This window comes from Pseudorasbora parva, chromosome 14 (assembly GCF_024679245.1).
Source record: "Pseudorasbora parva isolate DD20220531a chromosome 14, ASM2467924v1, whole genome shotgun sequence".
Lineage (NCBI taxonomy): Eukaryota > Metazoa > Chordata > Actinopteri > Cypriniformes > Gobionidae > Pseudorasbora > Pseudorasbora parva.
The window spans coordinates 6,777,470-6,804,099 of NC_090185.1; the positions used below are offsets into that span (position 1 = coordinate 6,777,470).

General features: G+C 38.5%; 2 protein-coding genes across 4 annotated transcripts in view; one reads left to right on the plus strand and one right to left on the minus strand.

Moving 5' to 3' along the window:
• Positions 1-516: 516 nt before the first annotated feature.
• Positions 517-6,594, plus strand: zgc:171566. The gene is made up of 9 exons (XM_067415384.1): positions 517-792; positions 1,228-1,342; positions 1,421-1,471; positions 1,962-2,046; positions 2,130-2,268; positions 3,378-3,484; positions 3,613-3,703; positions 5,811-5,948; positions 6,115-6,594. Exons 1-9 carry the CDS (start codon positions 696-698, stop codon positions 6,234-6,236), a joined length of 945 nt encoding a protein of 314 aa, XP_067271485.1. The 5' UTR covers positions 517-695; the 3' UTR covers positions 6,237-6,594.
• A 108-nt stretch (positions 6,595-6,702) lies between these two features.
• The window catches only part of podxl2 (podocalyxin-like 2), a 31,132-nt gene continuing 11,204 nt past the window's right edge, over positions 6,703-26,630 (minus strand). For 2 of the 3 annotated variants that reach the window (XM_067415380.1, XM_067415381.1), the window contains exons 3-9: positions 24,679-24,849; positions 21,399-22,075; positions 18,378-18,452; positions 12,251-12,407; positions 11,062-11,123; positions 10,774-10,953; positions 6,703-9,752 (exon numbers count right to left, since the gene is read on the minus strand). In XM_067415380.1, coding sequence (XP_067271481.1) covers positions 9,540-9,752; positions 10,774-10,953; positions 11,062-11,123; positions 12,251-12,407; positions 18,378-18,452; positions 21,399-22,075; positions 24,679-24,849 — 1,535 coding nt within the window. In that variant the 3' untranslated portion in view covers positions 6,703-9,539. The remainder of the gene's footprint in view (positions 9,753-10,773; positions 10,954-11,061; positions 11,124-12,250; positions 12,408-18,377; positions 18,453-21,398; positions 22,076-24,678; positions 24,850-26,630) is intronic. The other variant, XM_067415382.1, reaches the window with a different exon arrangement.

Sequence of the window (26,630 nt, forward strand, 5' to 3'; positions counted from 1 at the left end):
TTTTGTACAGCGCCTAAACGAAATGTCATGGGAACAATTTCAATTTTTGTGATATCAACTTAAAATTTGGAACACAACTTGGTTAGACATATGGCTTTTATTTTATAGTATTTTTTTGTGTAAATTATATATTTAATATAAAATATCTAGTACAGTTATCTCTTAAACTTCAATAACTTCAGAATAAAATCTGCCGAGTGTCTGCCAAACTTAGTTTCAAAGCATTCTTGAATTACAACCATTTAAGTTTGGACAGTGCATTTTAATGTCTATTCTCAAAAAGGGGGTGACATTTAAAGGGTTAAACATAACATTTCAGAAAACTTTAGATACATTTTATTATTATTATTATTGTTGTTGTTATTTTTGAAGTATTTAAGTATGGTGATATCTATTCGGTATATATTTTTTCTATTATTATTATTCACCTGGGGTGTCTTGTCTTAAAATTTGTGACGAATCAGGTGGGCGGGGCCAGTCGTGACATCTCGCTCTGATTGGATGACTGTGAGTTCTTCAGAGCTGATCCTCCCCTCAGTAACTCACGCGCGTGTCGAGACGCAGTTTGGTTTACCTGACGAGTGCAGCTTTCGTTTAAAAGCCTGACATCGCCAGTGGAGCTAACGTCGTCTTCTTTTTTAATACCATCAAGGAGCTTTAATTTATTTCGTCCTTTGGTGTGCTACCTGAGGTGGATGTATCGCCAGGTGCTCATGCTCGCGGTCTCCGCCGCTATTCTATGCGGTTTTACAGCATCATGCGCTCGTAATTTAAATTACAGACCAATTATTGGTAAGAGTACAAGCGATTCGTCTCTCTCTATTTTTTAAAAATGCGCCAGTTCATCTTAAAGTAGTGTGTGATGTCTTGTAGGTGACGTTATGATTTTGCATATGGTATTTTTGCGATGTCATGCAGTTTTTTATTTATTATCGGAGCATCTCTGCAGCTGGAACGTTCTAGTTTCTTCTAGATTATTTATGAAGTCTTAAATGCATTGCGACAGGTAAAGGGGTTTAAACATATGGTTGGAAGACCTCAGCCTTGCTGACAAAAAAGAGAAAATGCTTAAAACATAAAAAATTGTCTGGTTTGATGTTATCGAGGGGTTGTGGGAACTCGCGGTTGTGACACCAGCTGCTAATCGACTGACAAGCTAAACCAGCTAAGACCAACATACCCATTTTTCTTCAGGAGTTTAAATCCCCTTTATTATTTGTGTTTCAGGAATCTTAGCCCAGGAAAACTTGGAGGACGACCCTCATGCACAGGGATCTTCTTATATTGCTGCATCATATGTGAAGCACTTGGAGTCAGCTGGTGCCAGGGTTGTACCGATCCGGTATGTTTAACGCAAGCTACATGCTATTAATAAAACTCATTTAAATAAATGCACACAGATAAATATGTTTGTTTGCAGCATAAATCGCACAGAGGAGGAGTATGAAAAACTGTTCAACGCAATAAACGGGTGAGTGATTCTGAATAGTTTGACATAAGCTGGTAAAAATGTGACGGTTTCCATGTGGAGCCAGAGCCTTTTCTATCCGTGTTGGGTTATACTGATCTACATGCATTTACACCACTATTTTAGGTAATCGAATCTGTTATATTTTATCACATAAACGACTATTGCTATGGATCTACAACTAATTTGCTTAAGTTTCCGGGGTACATTCAGCGCTTGGTAGAATTTCGTCCTCTTTTTATGCTCTTTGGGCAAAATTATATATTAACAGTTCCTTCAAAAGGAAACCATGTGCTTATCTTTTCTGTGAAACTTTGTGTTTAAATCAGGACTCTCTGGAAGAAGAGATTATCTCAATGAGATGTTCCTGCCAAAATAATGGATGAGTAAAATAAAGATGTTGGAAACTGGTCCAACTAGAAAAGACACCATGTTCCAAAGCGGGAATTTCCTAAATTGATGTTTTTTCCCCCACCTTTATTTTTTTGGTTAGTTTGTTGCTACCTGGAGGGAATGTGGACATTGAAAAGTCTCAGTTTACCAGAGCGGCAAAGATTTTCTATGAACTTGCAATAAAGGTACGTTTAAAAAGCGAATGGGGGAACAATATGTTTGAATAGGTTCTGAATGTACTTTGAGGGTTCTTCATTATCTACAACAGGCGAATGATGCCTCGGATTATTTTCCAATCTGGGGCACGTGCCAGGGCTTCCAGCAGCTCACAGTTCTGACCAGCAACAAGAACCTGCTGACCTTGACCGACACCAAAGCAGTCGCCTTGCCATTGACATTCAGCCCAGGTTGGTAACTGTGTTTTCCACCAAATGCGTCACATTTTCTCTCTAGTAATATACGATTGTTCTATCCTGGATGCCAGCTGAACTCAGCCCAACCCACAACATTTGAGCTTGGGCAGTTCGGTCTGGACTTGATCCATAGAGGAGTAATTATGCTCGAACAGAAACTGTTCAGACCAAGTTCAAGTTCAAGAGTTCAAGTTCAAGAGTTTTATTTGTCACATACACAGTTATACAGAATACAACCGGCAGTGAAATGTAGACAGGTCCCAGACCAATGAAATAGACAGACCAATGAAATTGTCAGGGCGGACTTCAGACGATGACGGACAGATGAGAAACAGTAACGTAATCATGCACGTCATCAAAGGCGCTGGCCTTGGATTGAATTTGTTCAAATCTTAAACAGAAAGCTTGTTTCTCATTTCTCTCTGAAATGATCATGTTGGTAAGTGCTCTGTGTATCCTTAAATTCTTTTTTTTTTACAACACCGTCAAAGATCGTTTACACTCTTCTTCTTCTAACGTTACTTATTCCAGCGCGCGTGCAGACAGGGTTGACATGTTTTTACAACAAAACCCGCAACTACTAGCCCAAAAGATTTCCGGTTCTCCGAAGAAAAAAAATTGCGTTTTGGGGTAAAATGTGTGTTATTTTGGCAAGTCTCTCATGGGTCTATATATCACATAATTAAGGTCGCTTTAACCCGCGGACATGGAAAACAACTCGTGGGAAAAACCGCGGACTTGGCAACACGGTGCAGTTGAGTTCTGTTCACATTTGACAACTAACGTTATGCGTCGCTCCGTTGCTCTGATTGGTTGTAGGTCTATCCTGGTTCGGTTGAAACACGCCCCATAACAACAGCCCAATAGAGCAGTTTCACTCATATTCTCACTAGAATTGAGTATGACCACGTCCGGCTATCATTGTTGTTCATCACAATGATTAAAGTGATTGGTGAAAACATAATAATGCATACTTCTGTTGTACAAGTAAACATGTTAGAATATATAAATGACAAATTGCTAACCAGTTTTTTGTCGTCTGGTTTACTAGTCTTGTGCATTTGCTCATTAATGCTTGATCAATGATTTGGATTTGATTACAGAAGCCAACAAAAGCCGCTTGTTCAAAAAGTTTCCAAAGGATGTTCTTCAGTCTCTGGCAGAAGAAAACATCACATCTAATTTCCACAGCTGGAGCTTGTCCATGCAGGTACCAATCTTTAGCTGAGGTTTTTGTCAGAAGTAATTTCACAATGCATTAAGTGGAACAGAACCAACACTAACATTAAAACCATGAACACTGACTTCTGCTTTTCTCATAATATTAATTTGTTTCAGAATTACAGTGGCAATGCAAAGCTGAAGCGTTTTTATCGAGTCCTGACCACAAATACAGACGGCAAGAAAGAGTTCATTTCCACCATGGAGGGTATGAATGATGCTCTGTACATCACAGAGCATCTCTTTGTGTGTGATGTAAAACATAAAACAGTCTCATGGTCGGCTGATTCTTATTTAACTGATTTCACCCATAATACTGTGCTTTAGTGAACTAACTGGGTGGTTTTATTTTTAGAAGTGTATATACACTGACCAGACATAACATTGTGACTACCTTCCCAATATTGTGTTAGTCCCCCTTTTGCTGCCAAAATAGCCCTGACCTGTCGAGACATGTGCTGCGTTCCAGTTGGTTTTTATCATGCCCTTCACTCGCAAACTTCCCTCTGTCTCGTTCACTCAGATGTGCGTCATTGCTTACGTTGCATGAGTGCCCAATACTGGCGGAAACTTTGCAATGCACTGATCTGGAATGCCCTTGATCACTTGAAATCCACTATGGAGTTGATTTATTATTTATTTTTTTCCTTTACGAAATAGTTCAATGCAGCATTCTATATGTATATGGATGTGTCTGGGTTGTTTTAAATGTTTTTAAAAATATCATAGAGTTGTTTGTTGTGGGGTAAATTAAACGCCATATGTGGTGACGTCACAATCGCGTTGCATTGTGGTATATGAAGCTGCCTGAAGTGTACACATGAAGTAGACTCGCTCACTCGGTCAAAATCGAGGGAGCAAGGGTCTGTCCATATAAACTTCCCATGTCCACTTCACGAAGTGGAACGCACTTCAAAATGGCGGCAGGGATTCCCCCAAGGGGAAGTGCTTAGGGAAGTTTGCAAGTGCGTGTCTTAAAGTGGAGTGGAACGCAGCACTGGACTCCATTAGACCCCTGAAGGTGTGCTGTGGTATCTGGCACCAATATCTTAGCAGCAGATCCTTTAAGTCCTGTAAGTTGCAAGGAGGGGCCTCCATGGATTGGAGTTGTTTGTTCAGCACATCACACAGATGCTCGATTGGATTGAGATCTGGGGAATTTGATAGGCTGAAGTCAACACCTCAAACTCGTGCTCCTCAAACCATTGATTCCTGAACCTTTGGTTTGTGGCAGGAGTATTATCCTCCTGGAAGAGCCACTGCCGCCAGAGAATACTGTTTCCATGAAAGGGTGCACATGGTCTGTAACAATGCTTAGGTAGGTGGAGCGTGTCAAAGTAACATCTACATGGATGGTTACCTAAGGTTTCCCAGCAGAACATTGACCAAAGCTTCACACTGCCGGATTGCCTTCTTCCTATGGTGCATTCTGGTGCCATGTGTTCCCCAAGTAAGCGACGTCCACATAATATAAAAGAAAACAACAAGCTTTATCACCACCTTCTTCCCATAGTGCATCCTGGTGCCATGTGTTCCCCAGGTAAGCGACGTCCACATAATATAAAAGAAAACAACAAGCTTTATCACCACGTTCTTCCATTGTTCCGTGGTCTAGTTCTGATGCTCACGTGCCACTGTTGGCTCTTTCGGCGGTGGACAGGGGTCAGCATGGGCACCCCGACTGGTCTTTTCCTGGGCTAAGATTCCTGAAACACAAAACATGTAAAGGGGATTTAACTACTGAAGGAAAATGGGATTGCTATGCTGCCCCATACGTAACAAACTGAGATGCGCTGTGTATTCGGACACTTCCAGCATTAACTTCTTGAGCAATTTGAGCTCCAGTAGCTTGTCTGTTTGATTGGATCGCTCCTCACGTGCATCAATGAGCCTTGGCCGCCCATGACCCTGTGGCCGGTTCTCCACTGTTCCTTCCTTGGAGCACTTTTGATAGATACTGACCACTGCAGACCAGGAACAGCCCAAAAGAGCTGCAGTTTTGGAGATGCTCTGACCCAGTCGTCTAGCCGTCACAATTTGGCCCTTGTCAAACTCGCTCAAATCCTTACGCTTGCCTATTTTAACCCTTCTTCTAACACATCAACTTTCAGGACAAAATGTTCGCTTGCTGCCTAAGATATCCCACCCACTAACAGGAGCCGTGATGATGAGATAATCAGTTATTCACTTCACCTGTCATAATGTTGTGCCTGATTGGTGTATAGATATTGGGTTTGTGCTGTGTAATTGTATTATTTATTTACTCCTCGTGTATTATATCCCTGAATGTTTAATGAACCTCATGTATCCTGTAGCGTCACGATATCCCTTCTACGCTGTGCAGTGGCACCCAGAGAAAAGCCCATTTGAGTGGATTGATAAACCTGGTATGGTGCACACCCTCTCAGCCATCAAAGCCACTTTCTACACTGCCTACTTCTTTGTTTCTGAAGGTTGGTCATCTAAAAAAAAAATGTGCTTACTTTTACCCTTTTAATTAAAATTTAATTAGAAAGCAGTCAACGTTCAAGAGATTTTAAATTGCATAGTCAGAAAATGCAACTTATAATCATAACTTTTACTTTCTGATCACTGAATTTATGTATTGAAATTTTTCAGCAATGAAAAACCATCATCGCTTTTCTTCGCAAAGTGAAGAGGAAAAAGCCCTTATTTACAACTATCAGCCCGTCTTCAATGGCCTGGACAGCATCTTCCTCCAAAATTACTACTTCGATTAAATGTTTAAAGTTACTCTTGTATTCATGATGGCAAGAAATTTTTTTTTTATTATTGTTTTTATTTCTTTCCTCATGCAGTTTGCCAAAACTTGATGTTTGAAATGCTGGGATGTATATTAATATTCATGCTTTTGACGTAGCTCTTGATTGTAGATTCTGGATGTAGATGTGCAATGTTCTAGAATCATCATGACCAAATTTATCAAAACGCAAAATCCAATTCAGAAGTCATATTATATATGCATCTTCTAGTGCCATTGTTTACAAGTTAAACTTGGTCATCTTTCACAGGGTTCACTAGCATGACAGTGCAATGTTAAAATATTCTTATGGAGAAAATAAAATGATTTAAACTCTACTGTGTTTTAACTGAAGTCAAATGATATACGGCAAGTCATTCACCACTCAGTAGGGGGCAGCAGTGACACTTCAAACTTTATGGTGCGTTTACAAAGTACTGGACAAACCTTCTCAAAACATTTATTTTTTGCCTTTTTTAAGAGGTGGGATAACACAAAATTACCAGAAAACAACGAGATCTAAATCTCCTTACAATCAGATACATAAAGCAGTTTGAAGTACAAAATCAAAATGGAAGAAGTGCAAATTTGCTAATAGCTCTCGTACCAGGACAGAAAGGTACAAAAACAAGCGTTCACAGCGTTCTACACTGGCGTCAAACTCTCCTACGTCAAGGCTTATTAAAGAAACAAATGCATGTACGTTATATAGAGCGTTCTGGAGTACTAACCATTAACATGAACTGTTCACATTTGCTAAATTGTGTACAATCATTTTGACTCCTGACATGTGCATAGACTTATACTACAATGTTTCATGCACTTAAAATGAGTAAAGAATAGCCTTTTTATCTATTGTGAAACAAGATTGCTCTTTGACAAATAGACTGTACCATAAACAAGATAACCACCATGAAGATAGCTAATTTGACTTTTTTTTTTTAATCACGGTTTCTGCTTTTAAAAACACTGAAAACATGTAGAAAACAAAGAAATCGTTACCTAGCGCCATTCGACACATTTCTATATGAAAGATTCTTTTGTAAGAAGAATCATGTTCTGCTTTGGAGGCCGTTGGTGCTGAGCAACGTTAAAGGTGCAATATAAAAAACCTTAAAGAGCGACATTGATCCAGTACGGAGCAGCCATTCCGATCGATGCACAATAAAAGAGCAAGGCAGCGGCGTCCATCCAGCATTCAGCATGTAAAAACACAATATGCAGCCTGCTTAACTGTAAATACTTGCATTAAAATAAGTCGAGAATGACTGATTATAGCGTATTATTGGAGATACACAGTCTACGTCTTCAAGAAAACAACAAAAAATCCTTTGTACAATCTCTTTCTCTGTCTTCAAGTACGCTAGTGTTTTTCTGTAATTCAACCAAAAATGAAAATGAATTTAATCGCCTTCATGTCGTTTCAAACCAGTTTGCCATTTGAATTATCTATTGGCTATGTAGGGATTTTCATACAGCTTCTAGAGATCACGTCAGGTTTGCTGCAATTTGTCATCGGGGTACTTTATAAAAACTCGATCAATTGACCTTACGAAGCTCTTACACTTCCACAACATGAAGGCAAGAGCTTACGGATTTATGAATTTACCGGTTGAGTCTACTGACATGTTATGGCAGCCGCTTCAAACATTACAATACTCATGATAACGTTCATTTAAGGAACACAGCGCAAAAAAGGCTCCTTTTCCATTTCCCTAGAGTTGAACAGTTTTCAGCCGATCTCCAGGTCTGGCGTTAGCACTTTTAGAATAGCTTAGCATACATAATTGAATCTGATTAGACCGTTAGCATGTCGCTAAAAAAATGACCAAAGCGTTTGGATAATTTTCGTATTTAAACCTTGACTCTTCTGTAGTTACATCGTGTACGGAGACCGACGAAAAGTTGTGATTTTCTAGACCAATATGGCTAGGAGCTTTGCTTCCATACCGTGAGGGTAGCGGCGTAATATTTTGCAGTGCATGAAATTAAGCTAATTTCCATCAATATAACCAACGTGACAACCTGCTATACTTGGCTTACACCGAGAGCGTGCTGGGAACTATTTTCATACCCATGGTACGGCAGCAAAGCTCCTGGATTATTACGCAGGAATGAGAGTATAGTTTATAGCCATATTGGTCTAGAAAATCACAACGTTAATTTTCCGTCGGTCTTCGTACACGATGTAACTACAGAAGAGTCTGTTTTTAAATAGGAAAATTATCAGTAATTTTTTTTGGATCGAGATGCTAACGGTCTAATCAGATTCAATTATCTATGCTAAGCTATGCTAAAAGCGCTAACGCCGGAGATCGGCTGAATGGATTCAAAAACGGTAAAACTCAACTGTTTAAATCTAGGGGAGTTGAAAAATGAGCCTATTTTCAAAAAGAAAAAGAAAAATAGAGGCGTGTTCCTTTAACTCTACAATTAGAAAATCCACTTCACCAGTTATTTACTCTTCGACAGCGATGCCAATGCCATAGAAATATACCAAGCTATCGCAAAAAAAATGCTAAAGATGGCTGCACGCTTGTTTCTTTAGCACATACGTTATGGTTTATCCACCTTATTTTTCAATCTCGGAAGTAAGGTGTTTTTGGTCATTGTGCAAGACATCTGATCTATAGGGAAATGACGAGAAGAATATATCGAAGTGCAGTAACTGTTTATATAATTAACACAATACATTAAAATAATACAGTAAGAAATACCAAGTTGCAAAATCAAGCAGCATAACGAGCTGTTTTATACAGCTAAACACAGCTGGAAGCTAATGATATGTTAGCCAGACACATTCAAATTAAATTTTTCTTACCTGAAAAATAAGGTGGATAGTCTTGTAATACAGCACACATCTAGTTTTGTGGACCTTGTAGTTTGAAGTAGTTTGGAACAACATGTGGCAGATTAAAAAGACATTTCATATTTTGGGGTGAACTATTGCTTTAACAGTGCAAGAAACAATTTTCTGAACACATTTTAAATTCTAAAATGCCCTACTGATTGTTTGACACATTCGATTTTAAATATAAATACTGATCATTAGCTCCTACACTGAACATTGTCCCGTATAATACAACTCGCAAACAAATTAAAGCACTTTAGTTTAGTCCGTCTGAATTTAGTAATGCAGATAACGAAAATAAACGTCATACACGCCAAAGGACATCACATTTTATACAGCAGATGTTTCGAAAAAGCTTGAAAATGTTTTGTGCCTTCATAGTCTTTAATGCGATGCTGCTTTCCCATGCCGTCTCCCGAATGTTTCCCGGGATTAAAGGTGCGTGTCTTCCTCTTGGTTGTCTTCTTCGTCTTTCCCGGGCTTGTTGACGAGCACCTGCCATCCGCTCCCGCCATCCCCGCCTGCCGCCACCCCATTGGCGCTGTGTTTCTTCTCCTGCATCTCTGATTGGCTGTCGCTGGTTACGTCCAGTGTGGGGTTGTCGTGGCAACCGTTCTCCACAAAGTGGAGCTCTTCGCCTCGCGACTTGAAACACAGAAAAGACAAACCAAAAACAAAGATAAAATAAATAATTAATTAATTTGAGCCCCAAACGTCACTCGGAGTGTGTTGAGATTACTAATTAGCATTCGAGTTTTATTATTAATTGCGCTCAAGCTCTATATTGACAGAATCTTGATTACAGAACATTTTGACGGATACCTCCGTTGTTTTTTATTTTTATTTAAAGCAGGGTTGTAACCACCATAAGCATTGAGGGTGGCAAGTCCCCACAATTGTAAATGGCCAAATTGTCCACCTCAAATATTTGATATTTCTTAATGCTGCTCTCCATTACACACATTTGTTGTTAATGGGATAGTTCACCCAAACGTTTTAATTAGCCCATGTTATATTTGCCCTCAAGCCATCTTATGTGTGTATGACATTCTTTATTCAGACGAATACAATCAGAGTTATATTAAAAATGTCCTGGCCCTTCCAAGCTTTATAATGACATTGATTTGTGGTGAGTTTTTGAAGTTTTGAAGATAAAAGTGCATCGATCCATCATAGAACTGATCCACACGGCCCCGGGGGTTAATAAAGGGCTTCAGAAGCAAAGTGATGCGTTTGTGGAAGAAAAATATCAATATTTAAAACTTTATAGACCAAAATAACTAGCCAGGACATTTTTAATATAACTGATTGTATTCGTCTGAAAAAAAAATGTCATAAACACGTAGGATCAGTCTTGAGTATGGGCTAAATATACATTTATTTCACATTTTTTGACATACTAACAAGTGTGAATGTGCTTTTTTTTAAATAAAATATTATTTGCAAATTTAAATGGATTACTTCACAACTACACAGGCTATAATTAGATTTAGAACTTATTTTACCATAATTTCTTCTTTCTTCCCTTAATTCAATTTTAATAATTTAAATATGCAATTTCTTTAAATATAAACACCCCCTTAAAAAGAAAACTTTGGTCTCCCCCAATGTTCAAGACATGGTTATGGCCTATATTTAAAGCAAAATCATTGCCGAGGGGACCTACCATGTTCTTGAGTTTGGGTAAACGGCGCTGCCAGCAGATATAGATGATTCCAGAAGCAATAATGAGCACACACACCGATCCGATGATCACTAGAACCACAAACAGCTTCCCGTAGTCACTGCGGGTCTGACTGGGCCTCGAGTGGCACGTGTTCACGGTGGAGTAATTCTGGATTCCAATCTGAGGAAATTATATTCATATATAATATTCATGCTACATACATCATTCACAATTTTACAATATTTGAATTCAATGGTTATTATTATTATTAGCTGCTTTCAGTCCCACCTCATATAGACCTCTTCTGATTTCCCCCAGCATTGACAGGACATCTTTGGGGGCTATGATTTCTTCACATTGTGAACAGAAAATTAGACACAAATATTATATAACATTGTTTATTAAAGGAAGTAAATCTAAATGTAGACTTGCTGAATCAAATAAGGGAGAATAAAGCAAACAAAAAAGTTTGAATTAAGCACATATTGCAACCAATAATTTATTATTTGAATCTATTTTTGAAAACAATTTAGCATAAATTACAAGTATAACAAATACTACCGAGTCATATAAATACTAAATTATTATTGTCTTTATTTAAATAAATGAGTTGAGGGCAAAATGTGCTTCACTGTCATGAAAATGCTGCTAAAAAGATACAAAACATGATTAATGGTCCTTAACAGGGCTTTATTTTCTTTGTGCAAAATATAATCTTTCGGTTTATTCTTTTGATTTCGCGACGTATTATGACCTTTGAGAGGCTTTGTAAGATATGACATCTATCTAATGCTTTGAACAGAGATAATTCATGCTATTTTTATCCTTTTTATAGAGCATGAAATTAAAAGCTTACAAATTATTATCACCTCTCATCTAAACCATAAACATGACATTATATGTAACCACAGAGGCCCTGAGCAAGTTGAATGAGTGTGTGTGGGTGGGTGGGGGCATGTTTTCGTGAAATATCAGGACACAAATGTGTCTAATGTCATGGGTATGACACAGGCATTACAGGAGAGGGTGAAATATGAGGACATTACCCATGTCCCCACTTTTCAAAAGGCTGATAAATCATAAAGGATTAGTTTTTTTGAGAAAATAAAAATGCAGACAGTTTCCTGTGATGGGTAGGTTTAGGGGTAAGGGCAGTGTGTGTGTGTGTGAGTGTGTGTGATGGGCAGGTGCAGTGTAAGGGGATAGAAAATACGGTTTTACGCCTATGGAATGTCCCCACACTTAACAAAAACAAACGTGTGTGTGTGTGTGTGTGTGTGTGTGTGTGTGTGTGTGTGTGTGTGTGTGTGTGTGTGCGTGTAGTCTTAAATTGAGGTCCTAATGAGGAAACAAGCTTATAAATCATACAGAATAAGTTCTTTTAAAAAGGTAAAAAAGCAGAAAGTTTTGTGTGATGGATAGGTTTAGGTGTAGGGTTGTGTGTGTGTGTGTGTGTGTGTGTGTGTTTGTGTATTACCCTGCTCGCTGGCTAAGGCCATCAGGAGCTGGTGGTCCTGCTGTGTGGGTTTGCTGAGGAAAATGAGCCAGGAGCCTTGTGGGATGTTCATCTTTCTGGAGAAAGTGTTTTCCAGCATATCCAGGAGTCTGTCGCCACTCTCCATACGAAACTCATCCTGCGAGAGAAACGCAATGAAAAGAAATGAAAAACTGAATATACAGTGGTCTATTTTTTAAGTTTTTTAAAAATATATAAATAAATACTAACAAAATCCTTCTCTATGAGAATAAAGAAAATTGAATGAAGAAATACTAATCAGATTTTTCAATGTCTTCCACACTATTTTATGGAGGGATGTTAAAGTGTATAAATGAAAAAGAAAAAAATTGACAAAAAATATATATAGATATTTACATAAAGTATAATTCAACATAGAAAATTGTAGGACAAAATTCTAATAAGTATGTGAAATGCTTCAAATAAAATGTTGCAAAAAAAAATAAGTAAATGCAATAAAATGGGATGCAAATTTTTTTTAAATAAAATAAAATGCATCCCAATGTAATATAGTGGACAAAATAAATCAACAATTCATTAAATTGTAATCATACGGTGTAAACTGTAACTATGTAAATGAAATATTTACATTAAAAATGGCACCTTGAAAACGTAATATATAGCAGACAAAACAAATAAGTCATTATTTGTTATTGGGGACACTAAAAATATGATTAAAGTTATTCAACTTATTATACAAATAAAATGTATGAATTAGGTCTTATTTAATTCTATAAACTTAAATATTGATCTGCCAACATTGTTGCTATATGATAAATTAAACTAAGCTGATAACATTACTATTTTCTCCAGAACGACTGTACAGCCAAATCTAATTTTGTCGCAATATTATCCTGTTTGACACTGTGAAGCTGCTTTGACACAATCGTGATTGTAAAAGCGCTATATAAATAAATTTGATTGATTATACATGTTGCAAAAAAATTGCAATAAAATGGGAGAATAAATGTGCACAAAATACAAATCAAATGTAATATAGTGGACAAAGTAAAAAAAAAACTACATGATTGACTACATCATAAATTGGTGTAAATAATAAATACAATAACTGTAAAGTAAATTGTATTTTTGTAAACAAAACTGAAAAATACACATTGAAAGGTAATAAATCACACAACATTAATTAAACACTTATTGATGATATCCTTCAAATATGAGTTGAAATGAAATATGAGGGCAAATCATGCTGTGTTTCTCCAGAATCAGGAGCTCAGAGAGACAAGAGATAACCAGTGACCCATATAGTTTACAAAAACACAATTTACTTTACAGTTATTGTATTTATTGATTACACTAATGATCTAAAAACGATCTAAGATGATCTAGAAATGATCTAAGATGATCTAGAAATGATCTAAGATGATCTAGAAATGATCCAAGAGGATCTAGAAATGATCTAAGATGATCTAAAACGATCTAAGATGATCTAAAACGATCTAAGATGATCTAAAACGATCTAAGAGGATCTAGAAATGATCTGAGATGATCTAAGATTATCTAAAAATGATCTAAGATGATCTAGAAATGATCTAAGATGATCTAAAATGATCTGAGATGAACTAAGATTATCTAAAAATGATCTAAGATGATCTAGAAATGATCTAAGATGATCTAAAATGATCTGAGATGAACTAAGATGATCTAGAAATGATCTAAGATGATCTAAAATGAACTAAGATGATCTAGAAATGATCTAAGATGATCTAAAATGAACTAAGATGATCTAGAAATGATCTAAGATGATCTAAAATGAACTAAGATGATCTAGAAATGATCTAAGGTGATCTAGAAATGATCTAAGATGATCTAGAAGTGATCTAAAAATGATCTAAGATGATCTAGAAATGATCTGAGATGATCTAAAATGATCTATAAATGATCTGAGATGATCTAGAATGATCTATAAATGATCTGAGATGATCTAAGATGATCTAGAAATTATCTAAAAATGATCTAAGATGATCTAGAAATGATCTAAGATGATATAGAAATGATCTGAGATGATCTAAAATGATCTAGAAATGATCTGAGATGATATAGAAATGATCTGAGATGATATAGAAATGATCTGAGATGATCTAAAATGATCTAGAAATGATCTAAGATGATATAAGATGATCTAGAAATGATCTAGAAATGATCTGAGATTATCTAAAAATGATCTTAGATGATCTAGAAATGATCTGAGATGATCTAAAATGATCTATAAATGATCTGAGATGATCTAAGATGATCTAGAAATTATCTAAAATTGATCTAAGATGATCTAGAAATCTGGTAACCGAGACTGTAACAGGCTTCCTGTAGTCAGAAGCAGACACACATCAGACAGGCTACAGAAATCAGAAGCATTTTTTTCAGGCCATTCACAGCAAGCGCTGAGTCATTCACACAGAGACAGACAGAGAGGCTGAGCGTGGCTCGCTGTGAGCTCTCGTCCTGTGGGCTGAATTGGTTTCTGATCAATCGCTCTGCAGTGCAGCTCGGGTTCAAAACACTCCATCATGGCAGGATATGTTGAAGGTTTAGCACACAGTTGTCAGAGAGCCAGTGGGGAGAAAAGTTCTTTGCGAACATGCTGCAATTACATGGCACTAGAGCGTTACCGTGGCAACAGACAACGGGCTTCTTCTACACTGGCGAGACTGTGTGTGTGTGCCAATAAACATCACACAATCTTTTTAGACAGCAATAACATTCAATGGAGAGCAAAAGGATTAGCACAACGCAGCAACGATTGACTAAAACGAGGGAGTGAATTAGCACAAACACACAAACGATTTATTAAAATGGGGGAATGAATTAGTACAACTTGCTGACAATTTACTAAAACGATGGAAAGAATTAGCATAACGCAGCTACGACTGACTAAAACAAGGGAGCGGATTAGCAAAACTCGGTCACAATTTACTAAAACAAGGGAATGGATTACTAGCCTGGATGCCAGCCGAATTTAGCCCTGCCCACAACATTTTTAGGTCTGGCAATTCGGTCTGGCATTGCTCCATAGAGGAGTAATTATCTCCGAACAGAAACTGTTCGGACCAATGAAATCATCAGGGGCGGGCTTTAGACGATGACGGACAGATGATCAACAGTAACGTAATCATCACGTCATCAAAGGCTTGGATTATATTTACTCGAATCCTAAACGGAGAGCTTGTTTGTATCTGCATTCACCTTCCTAATTTCTCTCAAAGATGATGATCATGTTGGGTAAGTGCTCTGTGTATCAATAATTTTTTTTTTTTTTTTTACAACACCGACAAAGATAGTTTATTCCAGTGAGTGTGCAGACAGGGTTGCCAAGTTTTTACAACAAAACCTGCCAACTACTAGCCCTAAACAATGGCTTCTCGTGGGGTTCTCAGTGGGAAAAATGGTGTTTGGAGGGTAAAATGTGTGTTATTTTGGCATGGTTGCCTGCTAAAATTCGCACTTATGGGTCTATACATCACATAATAGTTGCTTCAACCCTTGGACATAGTTACCGCGGAAAAAAACGCGGACTTGGCAACACAGTGCATTTGAGCTCTGTCTGTTGACATTTGACAATGCGTCGCTTCGCTCCATTGGGCTGTGATTATGAGGCGTGTTTCAACCGAACCAGGAAAGACATCAATTGGATAGACCCAATTGATGTCTTTCCTGGTTCGGTTGAAACACGCCTCATAATCACAGCCCAATGGAGCGGTTTCAGACTCATATTCTGACTAGAATTGAGTATGACCACGTCAGGCTAACGGATTACCACAACGTGGCCACAAATTACTAAAACAAGGGAACAAATTAGAATAACGTTGCTACAACTGACTAAAACAAGAGAATAAATTAGCATAACGTGGCTACGACTGACTAAAACAAGGGAACAAATTAGCATAACACAGCTATGACTGACTAAAACAAGGGAACAAATTAGCATAACACAGCTACGACTGACTAAAACTAGGGAACAAATTAGCATAACACAGCTACGACTGACTAAAACAAGGGAATACATTAGCATAACACAGCTATGACTGACTAAAACAGGGAGCGATTTACTAAAACGATGGAATTAATTAACATAACGTGGCCACAATTACTAAAACGAGGGAACAGCTAGATTACCACAACGCGGCCACAATTTACTAAAACGAGGGAATTAATTAGCATAACTACGGTGCGGCTACGACTGACTAAAACAAGGGAACACATTTGCATAACGTGGCTACGACTGACTAAAACAAGGGAACAAATTAGCATAACGCAGCTACGACTGACTAAAACTAGGCAACGGATTACCACAACATGGTCACAATTTAGTAAATTAAGGGAACAAATTAGCATAAAGCTACGACTGACTAAAACAAGTGAACAGATTAGCATAATGCAGCTACGACTGACTAAATCTGGCAACGGATTAGCACAATGTGGTCACAATTTACTAAAAAGAGGGAATGAATTGGAACAACGTGGTCACAATTTAGTAAAACAAGGGAACAAATTTTCATAACGCAGCTACGACTGACTAAAACTAGGGAACAAATTAGCATAAAGCGGCTACAACTGACTAAAACAAGAGAACAAATTAGCATAACACAGCTACGACTGACTAAACAAGGGAACAGATTAACATAATGCAGCTACGACTGACTAAAACTGGCAACAGATTAGCACAATGTGGTCACAATTTAGTAAAACAAGAGATCAAATTAGCATAACGGGGCTTCGAGTGACTAAAACAAGGGAGCGGATTAGCACAACGTGGCCACAGTTTACAAAAACAAAGGAACGAATTAGCATAACGCTGTCACAATTGAGTAAAACTAGGGAGCAGATTAGCACAACGTGGCTATGACTGACTAAAACAAGGGAACAAATTAGCATAACGCAGCTACGACTGACTAAAACTAGGCAACGGATTAGCATAACGTGGTCACAATTTAGTAAATTAAGGGAACAAATTAGCATAACACGGCTACAACTGACTAAAACAAGAGAACAAATTAGCATAACGCGGCTACGATTGACTAAAACAAGGGATTGAATTAGCACAACTGAGAGTGTATTAAAGGGAACGGATTCACTCAATGTGGTCACGATTTACTAAAACAATGAAAATAATTAGCACAGCGTGGCTACGAATTAAGAAGTCATGGGAATTAATTCATGATTTGTGGCAACAATATCATTTTTTGGCTATATGTGGGGCTCTGTATATTGTATACTGTATATAAGTCGTATATAAATGTAAGTTGAATAACTAAATTTACTAAAAATAAAATAAAATAAAGATTATAAACTAAATAGGCATTAAGAAAATAATACTAATGTCTAAAAAGTAAAATACAATATATACAAATAAAATTGAATTACATTATACATACGTAATAATAAGTCAATAATTTAGTAATTATACTAAAATAACTCTCAAAATGATAGAAGTCCATTGTTTAAGTTGTTAGTACAACTTGTGCAGTGTATTTTAAGTCTACTGAAGCCATTAAATAACTTCATATGATGAACAGAACCAAATGTAACTCAAATCCAATATTCGGATATGGCGAAACAAAATATGTTAGGCAGTTTGGATGTCAAATATCATTGGCACCGCTTGTATCGGGTTATTCTGTCATTTTAGTAGCTTTGCTGACTGACTTCATTTTCGGATATCCATTTAAATTAAACATGAAAGTCAACAACAATAGGCCAAGATTAACCGATTGATCGCAGTGCCGCTAACTAGCACACAAGATTAAGAATCACATTTTCTTTGTTCTTCACTATAAAGGCCAGAGAGCGTGAGGATTGTTCAGGCTGCTAATAAAACAAATGTGCTCTGAGCTCACAGCGTGTGTCATTGTTTGTGCTGAGCGTCGTTAGTTGTACAGTCAGCATGTTTCGGAGACAGAGATCTTCCTGCGCCGTTCAGCATTTCTGCTGCAGTACGTGAAACAAGGGTCTGAACAGAACACGCAGCTTAATTAAGAGCAATTAGCTCAAATCGCCAGAAGGTGACTGGTTCACTCATGGCTAACAAGAGTTTTCTGGGTGGGTTTGTTAAAAAAAAAAAAAAAGGACTTACACAGTCAAAGTTGTCCGTCATGTTGAGTATAACGTAGCCTTTTCCTGCAAGGTTGCTCCAGTCGACACAAATCACCTGCACACAATGAGAAAAAGACGCTGTTTGGTGTAACAGCCACTTTATTGCTCTGAATTGTTGTGGTTTATCGAAATGCTCACTGACAACCTGCCGTGCTGCCTGGAGAACAAATCTATAAACACATTACTCTTCCAACACGTTCAGATAAATCAATCGCAAAATCATTTACGTCAAACACACGACGTACTTCATCCAAACAACTGAGAACTTTATACCAAAAAGCACCTGAGGAATTCAAACATCATGTCAACAATTTTGTTTTACAGAGTTGTAATGAAACATTACTTGTACTTCTTGTTATTGTTAACTCAAATTAATTCATTTGATCATTGAAAAAAAGCATTCAATATAAATATTAGATTATAGAAAACTTAGAAGAAAATTTGAAATGTTGCCTTGGCAACTAACAAATAAGTTTAAAGTTCTAAAATTGGTAAAAGTTACAATTAAATACCAATAAATTAAAGATAAATAGAAATATTATATTTATAAATGTCATGGTTTATGACTGCTTTTGTTCTTAAAAAAACCCCCAAAGAAACACATTATATTTATGTATTATTAATAGGGCTGTAACGATATGCGATATGAAATCGAAATCGCAATATGCAGGTCCACGAACCTGTATCGCGATGTGTGAAGGCAGAATCGCGACACACCCCTTCCAACTCCCAGAATTATCCTTCCTGTCCAGGTCCAACTTTTAAGCAGTATGGCAACATTTCGCCGGTGGAGAACAAGGATGGCAATCGTGTAGTTGACAAGACCCACAAAATTTGGCGTAAGTGTTTCGAGAAGCTTCCCCAACCGGATTTTATTAATATGCATTCGTGTCAAAATGACATATAAACATCTTTTCCTATTCTATTTTGCCTGGAAACGCTTCCAACACGCTCGCGTGTCGAGTTAAAAATAGGCGTTCTCTTCTATTCGAAGCATGCATGCGTTTTCCGTGCGTGTCACGCAGGCATTATGCAAACTCGTAACCGGTTAACATGAGAGCCGAAATAAAAACGGACACGCCACGCAGCCGAGACGCTCACGACACGCTTGCAGTGTGTCCCCACAACCGAACAGCAGCAGCCTACACTGCCTAGTTTATTCCAAGCAAAGTTTCCAGCCAATTCAGATCGAGCACAAAAAATTACAGATGCAATTGGAATCATGTCACTGGATATGCACCCTTTTTCGGTTGTTGAAAACGAGGGATTCACGTAGCCTATTTACTTAGTGTGCTCGAGCCCCGTTATGCATTACTGAGCCGGTCGCATTTCTCTCAAAATGTGCTACCAAAACTTCTGGAGAAAACGAAGGCTAAGGTGGAGGAAGGGTTGAGTACTGCTGAATCCATCACAATCACCACCGATGGATGGACGTCCCGTGCCACAGACAGCTATATGACCATAACCGCACACTATATCACGGCCAATTGGCAAATAGCAAACCCCGCCCAAACACGCGCTAGAGAGCCACAGAGAGTAAGCCTCAGTTACCTCAGTGCGAAAAAAACATTAACCAGTTTTCTTTGTAAATGTAAGATTGATTGAAGAAGAATTTTCAAAATGCTCGAATCATCTCCACTATGGACTTTAGTTCTTTTTGTTTTTCAACAGTATTTTATTACAAAGAAAACAGAAGTGTTATAGCTTTGGCTATATAGTTTAATTTACTTAGGTATTTTGTTAATAATTTGCATAATTAATATTGTTATTTGGTGTTCAGTTTATACAGGTTCTTCTAATGTTATTTAATAAATGAATTTTTTTCCCTCAAAATATCTTTTGAACTGTATTGTTTCCCCCCATATCGAGGTTTGTATCGTACCGTGGGTCAAAAATCGTGATACGAACCGAATCGTGGGTTTGGTGTATCGTTACAGCCCTAATTATTAATAATATAATATTTTTACTATGTCATATGTATAGATAGATATTATTATCAATAAATTACATTTATATTTTATATACTATTTTAATAGTTTTATATATTTATTTTTTACATTTTTATAATTAAAAATATATTTGATATAGTAACAAATACATTTAAAAATACTGTAAAAATGATTCAATGGTACATATTTTTATTTGTGAACAAAACATCTACAACTGAATTCTGAGGTCTGAACCCCCAAAGAAACAATGTTATATTTATGCTTATTAATAATAATATATTTTTATTACTATTTGTCAGATACGCATAGTTAGATATTATTATTAATACATTACATTTATATTTTTATATACAATTATAATAGTTTTATATATTTATTTCATTTTTATAATTATAAATATATTTGATATAGTCACAAATACATCTCAAAATACTTTAAAAATTATTCAATGGTACATATTTTTATATGTGAACAAAACATCTACAACTGAATTCTGAGGTCTGTTTTCTCAGCTTCAAACATGGTGTTTGAACATTTTATACAAAAAAGAAATATATTTCTGTTATATTTAAAGGAAGTGTATGTAAGATTGTGGCCAAAACTGGTACTGCAATCACTTTCAAATGACTGTAGAGCGGTGTATCCCTCTTCCCCTCCCCCTGACTCGAGGTTGCCAGATTGGCTGCAGGATCTGCAGAAACGTTTGTAGATCTGCAGCTGTGGTAACTAGAGCAGATCTGGCAACCCGGAGGCCCAAACACTACTGACTTTCTGATTGGTCGATAGGTGGAGGGCGGAGCTTCAGGCCAAAACACAACATGTCAACATCAACATCAGTTGAGGGCTGCAACAACTTTTAAATGGCAATATCCTGGCCGGACTACTGTTGTCAGTGATAGAAGTATTTGACACTAACATGATGTCTAGTGACATATCAGGGCCATTTTATGATTCATTGAAATACATTTCTTACATACAGTTCCTTTAAGCAAACTGACTCTCTTTAAACTAAATTAGTTCTCAGTTAATTTGCATCTTCTGTCATTAAGTACCTGCTCGGCCTCCTGGGATAGCTCCGAGTCGTGGAGCTCCGTTTCGGCGAGATATTCGGTGCCGCCGTGACGAAGCTCCGCCCCCTCCTCGTCCTCCGTTGTGGTGAGCGCCGCCCCCTGCCATGTGGACTCAGTGAAGATCACGGAGGGCAGATCCGAAGAGGGCGAGGACGAGGGCCCGGTCGTGAGCGGCGTGAGGTACCGCCAGTTGTCCTCTTCCTCCTCCTCCGGTTCGGTGGGAAAAGCCACCAACTCTTCCTCATCCTCCTCTTCCTCAGAATCGTCCCGGTGCCGTACGTCAGGCTGCAGGGGGTCCCGACTGGGCAGGGTCCCAATTTCAGGAGCCGTGGGAATTTGAGTGACAACACGGCCCCTCTCATCATCAAACGGGTCGTGGGATGCCAGGCTTTTGTCAGGCCCAGCTGTGGCCTCTTGTCGGTTCTGACGGACCAGAGCAGGGGGCGTGGCTGTGGATTGGGCGTGGTCTTCAGCACCTGCTCTTGACGGCACGAGGGTGGGGTGGATGGGGAAGCCGCTAGATTCTGAATCACTCTCCCATTGCTCCGGGTCCACGGTCTCAGCCGTAGGGACGAAGAACAAAGAGGAGGAGTTGGTCTCACTGGGGTTTTGGGTCAGAGAAAGTGGAGAAGATGGCGGTTCTGGAGATGGAGTGTAATCTGATTAAAGGAAAGCAAACGTGTTATAAATCAAAACACACAAAAGAAGTAATTTTTGACTTCAAGCCACACTGTTAGGGTGCTTTCACATCTCTAGTTCGTCTCATTTGGTCCGAATCAAGGGGAAACAATTATACATTGTTGCATTTTTCAGCTTTTTTGGTTCCTTTTCACACCACACTGATTGCTTTGTTTAGAACTAGTTGAAACGAACCAAAACGCAGGCACGTGACAACATCCACATCACTCATTGGCCATGGCGTATTTCCTAAACTGCTTTTCGATTGGTCAGAATTTACGTGTGGGAAAATTCCAGCAGAAGAGGCAAAGCCAGCAAACTATAACACTATGGAGAGACGACTGCGCGGGCCAGTTTTGTCCCTGGCCATAATCTACTTCACTGTGTGTATTTGCCATAGTACGCAAACAATACCTTTCTATAATGAAGCGCGGATGCGACGTGAAAACAACATTCTAATGCACTGCAGACGACGACCGCGCATTACTCGTCACTTCAAGAGGAGGTGTGCATTAATTATTAACTCTTGACATGCTCATCTACTGAAAATATTGCCAACGATCTATCAGGTAATAATATCATGCACACAATGTCAGCGCAGCTAACTACGGCAGCTGGTTAAGTCCAAAAATGATCAGTACTTTTGCAGTTGGTTCTGTTCGAGGTCGGATCACGTTCTCACCACAAACGAACCGCTCCAGAGTTCCTTTGAAATCGTACCTAGACCAGCTCTTCAAGGAGTTTGATCTTGTTTGGTCCGCTTTTGGTGCGCACCCGAGTGCGATTGCTGCTTTCAGACCTGACCAAACGAACCGCACCAAAGAGGGAAACGAATTCTAGTACGATTCAACCAAACTAAATTAGGCAGGTGTGAAAGCACACTTAGAAGAAAAGGTTCTATACAGAACCTTAAAGGGTTCTATCAGAGCTACGTATTTGGAACCCCTAAAAGGTTCTATAGAGAACCCTTTTAAGTGCCAAAGGGGTTCTTTATTTTATTTGGACTTTGCTTTGTGCATTGGTGTTATGGTGGAACAGAATGGGGCCAAACTCATCCCACAAATGAGTGGGATGCATGAGATAGGGAGCATGAAATTGTCCAAAATGTCTTGGTATGCTGAAGCATTAGAGTTCCTTTCACTAAAACTAAGGGGTCAAGCCCAGCCCCTGAAAAACATTCTTTCAGTTTTTGTAGAAGCGTCTGCATGCCTAGGTGCTTGATTTTATACACCTGTGGTCTTGAAGTGACAGATTTAGAGGGGTGTCCCAATACTTTTGGCAATATAGTGTATGTCTAGCCTGGATGCCAGCCGAACTTAGCCCCGCCCACAAATTTTTTAGGTCGGGCAGTTCATTCTGGCCTTGCTCCATAGAGGAGTAATTATCCCCGAACAGAAACTGTTCGGACCAATGAAATCATCAGGGCGGGCTTTAGACGATGACGGACAGATGATCAACAGTAACGTAATCATCACGTCATCAAAGGGGCTTGGGTTATATTTGTTCAAATCCTAAACGGAGAGCTTGTTTGTATCTGCATTCACCTTCACTATTTCTCTCAGAAATGATGATCATGTTGGGTAAGTACTCTGTGTATCATGAAATTATTTTACAACACTGGCAAAGATCGTGTATTCCAGACTGATTTCAGCGTGCGTGCAGACAGGGTTGCCAAGTTTTTACAACAAAACGCGCCAACTACTAGCCCTATAGCTTCTCGGGGGGTTCTCCGGGGAAAAAATGGTGTTTGGGGGGTAAAATGTGTGTTATTTTGGCAAGGTTGCCTGCTAAAATTCACACTCATGGGTCTATATATCACATAATAGTCGCTTCAACCCACGCAAAAAACGCGGACTTGGCAACACACTGTTGACATTTGACAATGCGTCCCTTCGTTGCTCTGATTGGTTGTTGGTCTATCCAATTGAGGTCTTTCCTGGTTGGGTTGAAACACGCCCCATAATCACAGCCCAATGGAGCATCAGACTCATATTCTGACTAGAATTGAGTATGACCACGTGAGGCTAGTGTATGTCTATTCTCCCTTAAGTTTGTTGGAAGACTCGATACTACAAACCAATACGTTTAAAAGTGTGATTATTGGAAAAAATATCAGTCTATTTTAAGTCTAGTCGAAGATGCCAAAGTCTTGTATAATATAGCTAAGTATAAAGTATGGCATAGCATGTTATAGTAATGCACAGCATAGTAAACAGTTGAAGTCTAACAGAATAGTTTATTTTGTCCAGGATTAGGAAAATGTTTTCACAGTACAGTATAGTAGGGTAGGGTGTAGTAAGATCTGATGGGAGTACACTGTCTTATTCATCTTTGGTTTCTCGTGAACAGCAGATTTGAGCAGCTGCACTGCAGCACTGCACCTGCGTCTGGCACAACACACACATCAGGGACTCGAGAGCTCTTGATCGCAGCCTGATTATTCATGAGACGCACACACACTGCCACACTGAGACATGCTGTAATGAGGAGAGCTTTTGTCTAATGTCAGCAGGTGAGAGCTGTTACATCTATACTTTTTCAAGGAAATGACCATAACTGGATGTAATAAAAGAAAGCAGTGTACCAGAGACTGTGTGGCAAGCTTTGGCGCACTCCTCCAGCGACAAGAAGTTGTTGAGGTTCCCTTTGCAGCCCCCGAATACAAAGCTTTCGCACTTCATGGTTGCGGGGTTGAAGTGCCAGCGAGGGTACGACCCACGGCAAGGTCCCACCATCTTGGGCATCAGACAGTGCTCTGAGAGCCAAAACAAACAGAATACACACACTGAGAACTTCTGGAAGCGTTCTTTAGAGAACAAGAATCTCAACGTTTGTCGAAGTCGCTCCCTCCGGTCAGTTACTGAACTGCTATTGGCTTGGGATAAAAAGTATGAGGTAACTGAAGGTCTTCACACTAATTAAAGAAAGGTGGATGTGTGAAAACAGGGAAGAGGACGGAGAAACTCCTGTGAGAGAGCACAAAACCACAGAGACAGACAGACAGACAGACAGACAGATAGAACGGCAGACAGAACGATAGATAGACAGAACGATAGATAGACAGAACGATAGATAGACAGATAGAACGGCAGACAGAACGATAGATAGACAGAACGATAGATAGTGAGAACGACAGACAGACAGACAGACAGACAGACAGACAGACAGATAGATAGATAGATAGATAGATAGATAGATAGATAGATAGATAGATAGATAGATAGATAGATAGATAGATAGATAGATAGATAGATAGATAGATAGATAGAACAGCAGACAGACAGAACGACAGACAGACAGACAGAACGATAGATAGATAGAACAGCAGACAGACAGAAGGATAGACAGAATGACAGACAGACAGACAGACAGACAGACAGACAGAACGATAGAACGATAGAACGATAGAACGATAGATAGATAGAACGATAGATAGATAGAACGATAGATAGATAGACAGACAGACAGAACGATAGTACGATAGATAGAACGATAGATAGATAGATAGATAGATAGATAGATAGATAGATAGATAGAACGATAGAACGATAGAACGATAGAACGATAGAACGATAGATAGATAGATAGATAGATAGATAGAACGATAGAACGATAGATAGATAGAACGATAGAACGATAGATAGATAGATAGATAGATAGAACGATAGATAGACAGACAGAACGATAGAACGATAGAACGATAGATAGATAGATAGATAGATAGATAGATAGATAGATAGATAGATAGATAGATAGATAGATAGATAGATAGAACGATAGAACGATAGAACGATAGATAGAACGATAGAACGATAGAACGATAGAACGATAGAACGATAGATAGATAGATAGATAGATAGATAGATAGATAGATAGATAGATAGATAGATAGATAGATAGATAGATAGATAGATAGATAGATAGATAGATAGATAGATGGGTCAGGCACAGAGCCAGGCGAGGAGAACACACCTGGACGTGTCTTCACACACTCACACTCAGTCACGGTTCTGTCCACCTGTCTCTCCATATGGCTGATCAGTCACGCCTGTCTGCAGTGTGACACTGTGTGTGTGTTATTTATTCAGCAGCGGTTGAGTGTGACAGACTCGTGTTCACGCTCAGATTTACTGAGGCGGGCACAAATGTAGTCATCTTCCATATGGAGACACTGAAACACTTTACTAAACATTTAGAAAAGGAAGTTTATCTCGAGTCATTAAAGGGATAGTTCAACCTAAAAGGATACTTTGATGTTTGTCTGCTGACCCCCAGGGCATCTGAGATGTAGGTGTGTTTGTTTCTTCAGTTGAACACCAATTAGCAACGGCTGAGTTAAAAATCTTGATTTGTGTTCTCCTGAAGAAACAAACACACCTACATCTCAGATGCCCTGGGGGTCAGCAGACAAAGGTCAAAGTTTAATTTTTAGGTGAACTTTAAGCAGATCATTATGTTGGTGTCTTCTGATTGGTCCGTATGACAGACCATATGACTTTACTGCTTCATATATTCAATAGCATATGACAGGCTAGT

Coding starts and splice junctions, on each gene's coding strand:
- zgc:171566 (XM_067415384.1), top strand. CDS start 696: ATGTATCGCCAGGTGCTCATGCTCGCGGTCTCCGCCGCTATTCTATGC. Junction 793..1,227: donor AAATTACAGACCAATTATTG/GTAAGAGTACAA, acceptor TTTGTGTTTCAG/GAATCTTAGCCCAGGAAAAC. Junction 2,047..2,129: donor TCTATGAACTTGCAATAAAG/GTACGTTTAAAA, acceptor TATCTACAACAG/GCGAATGATGCCTCGGATTA.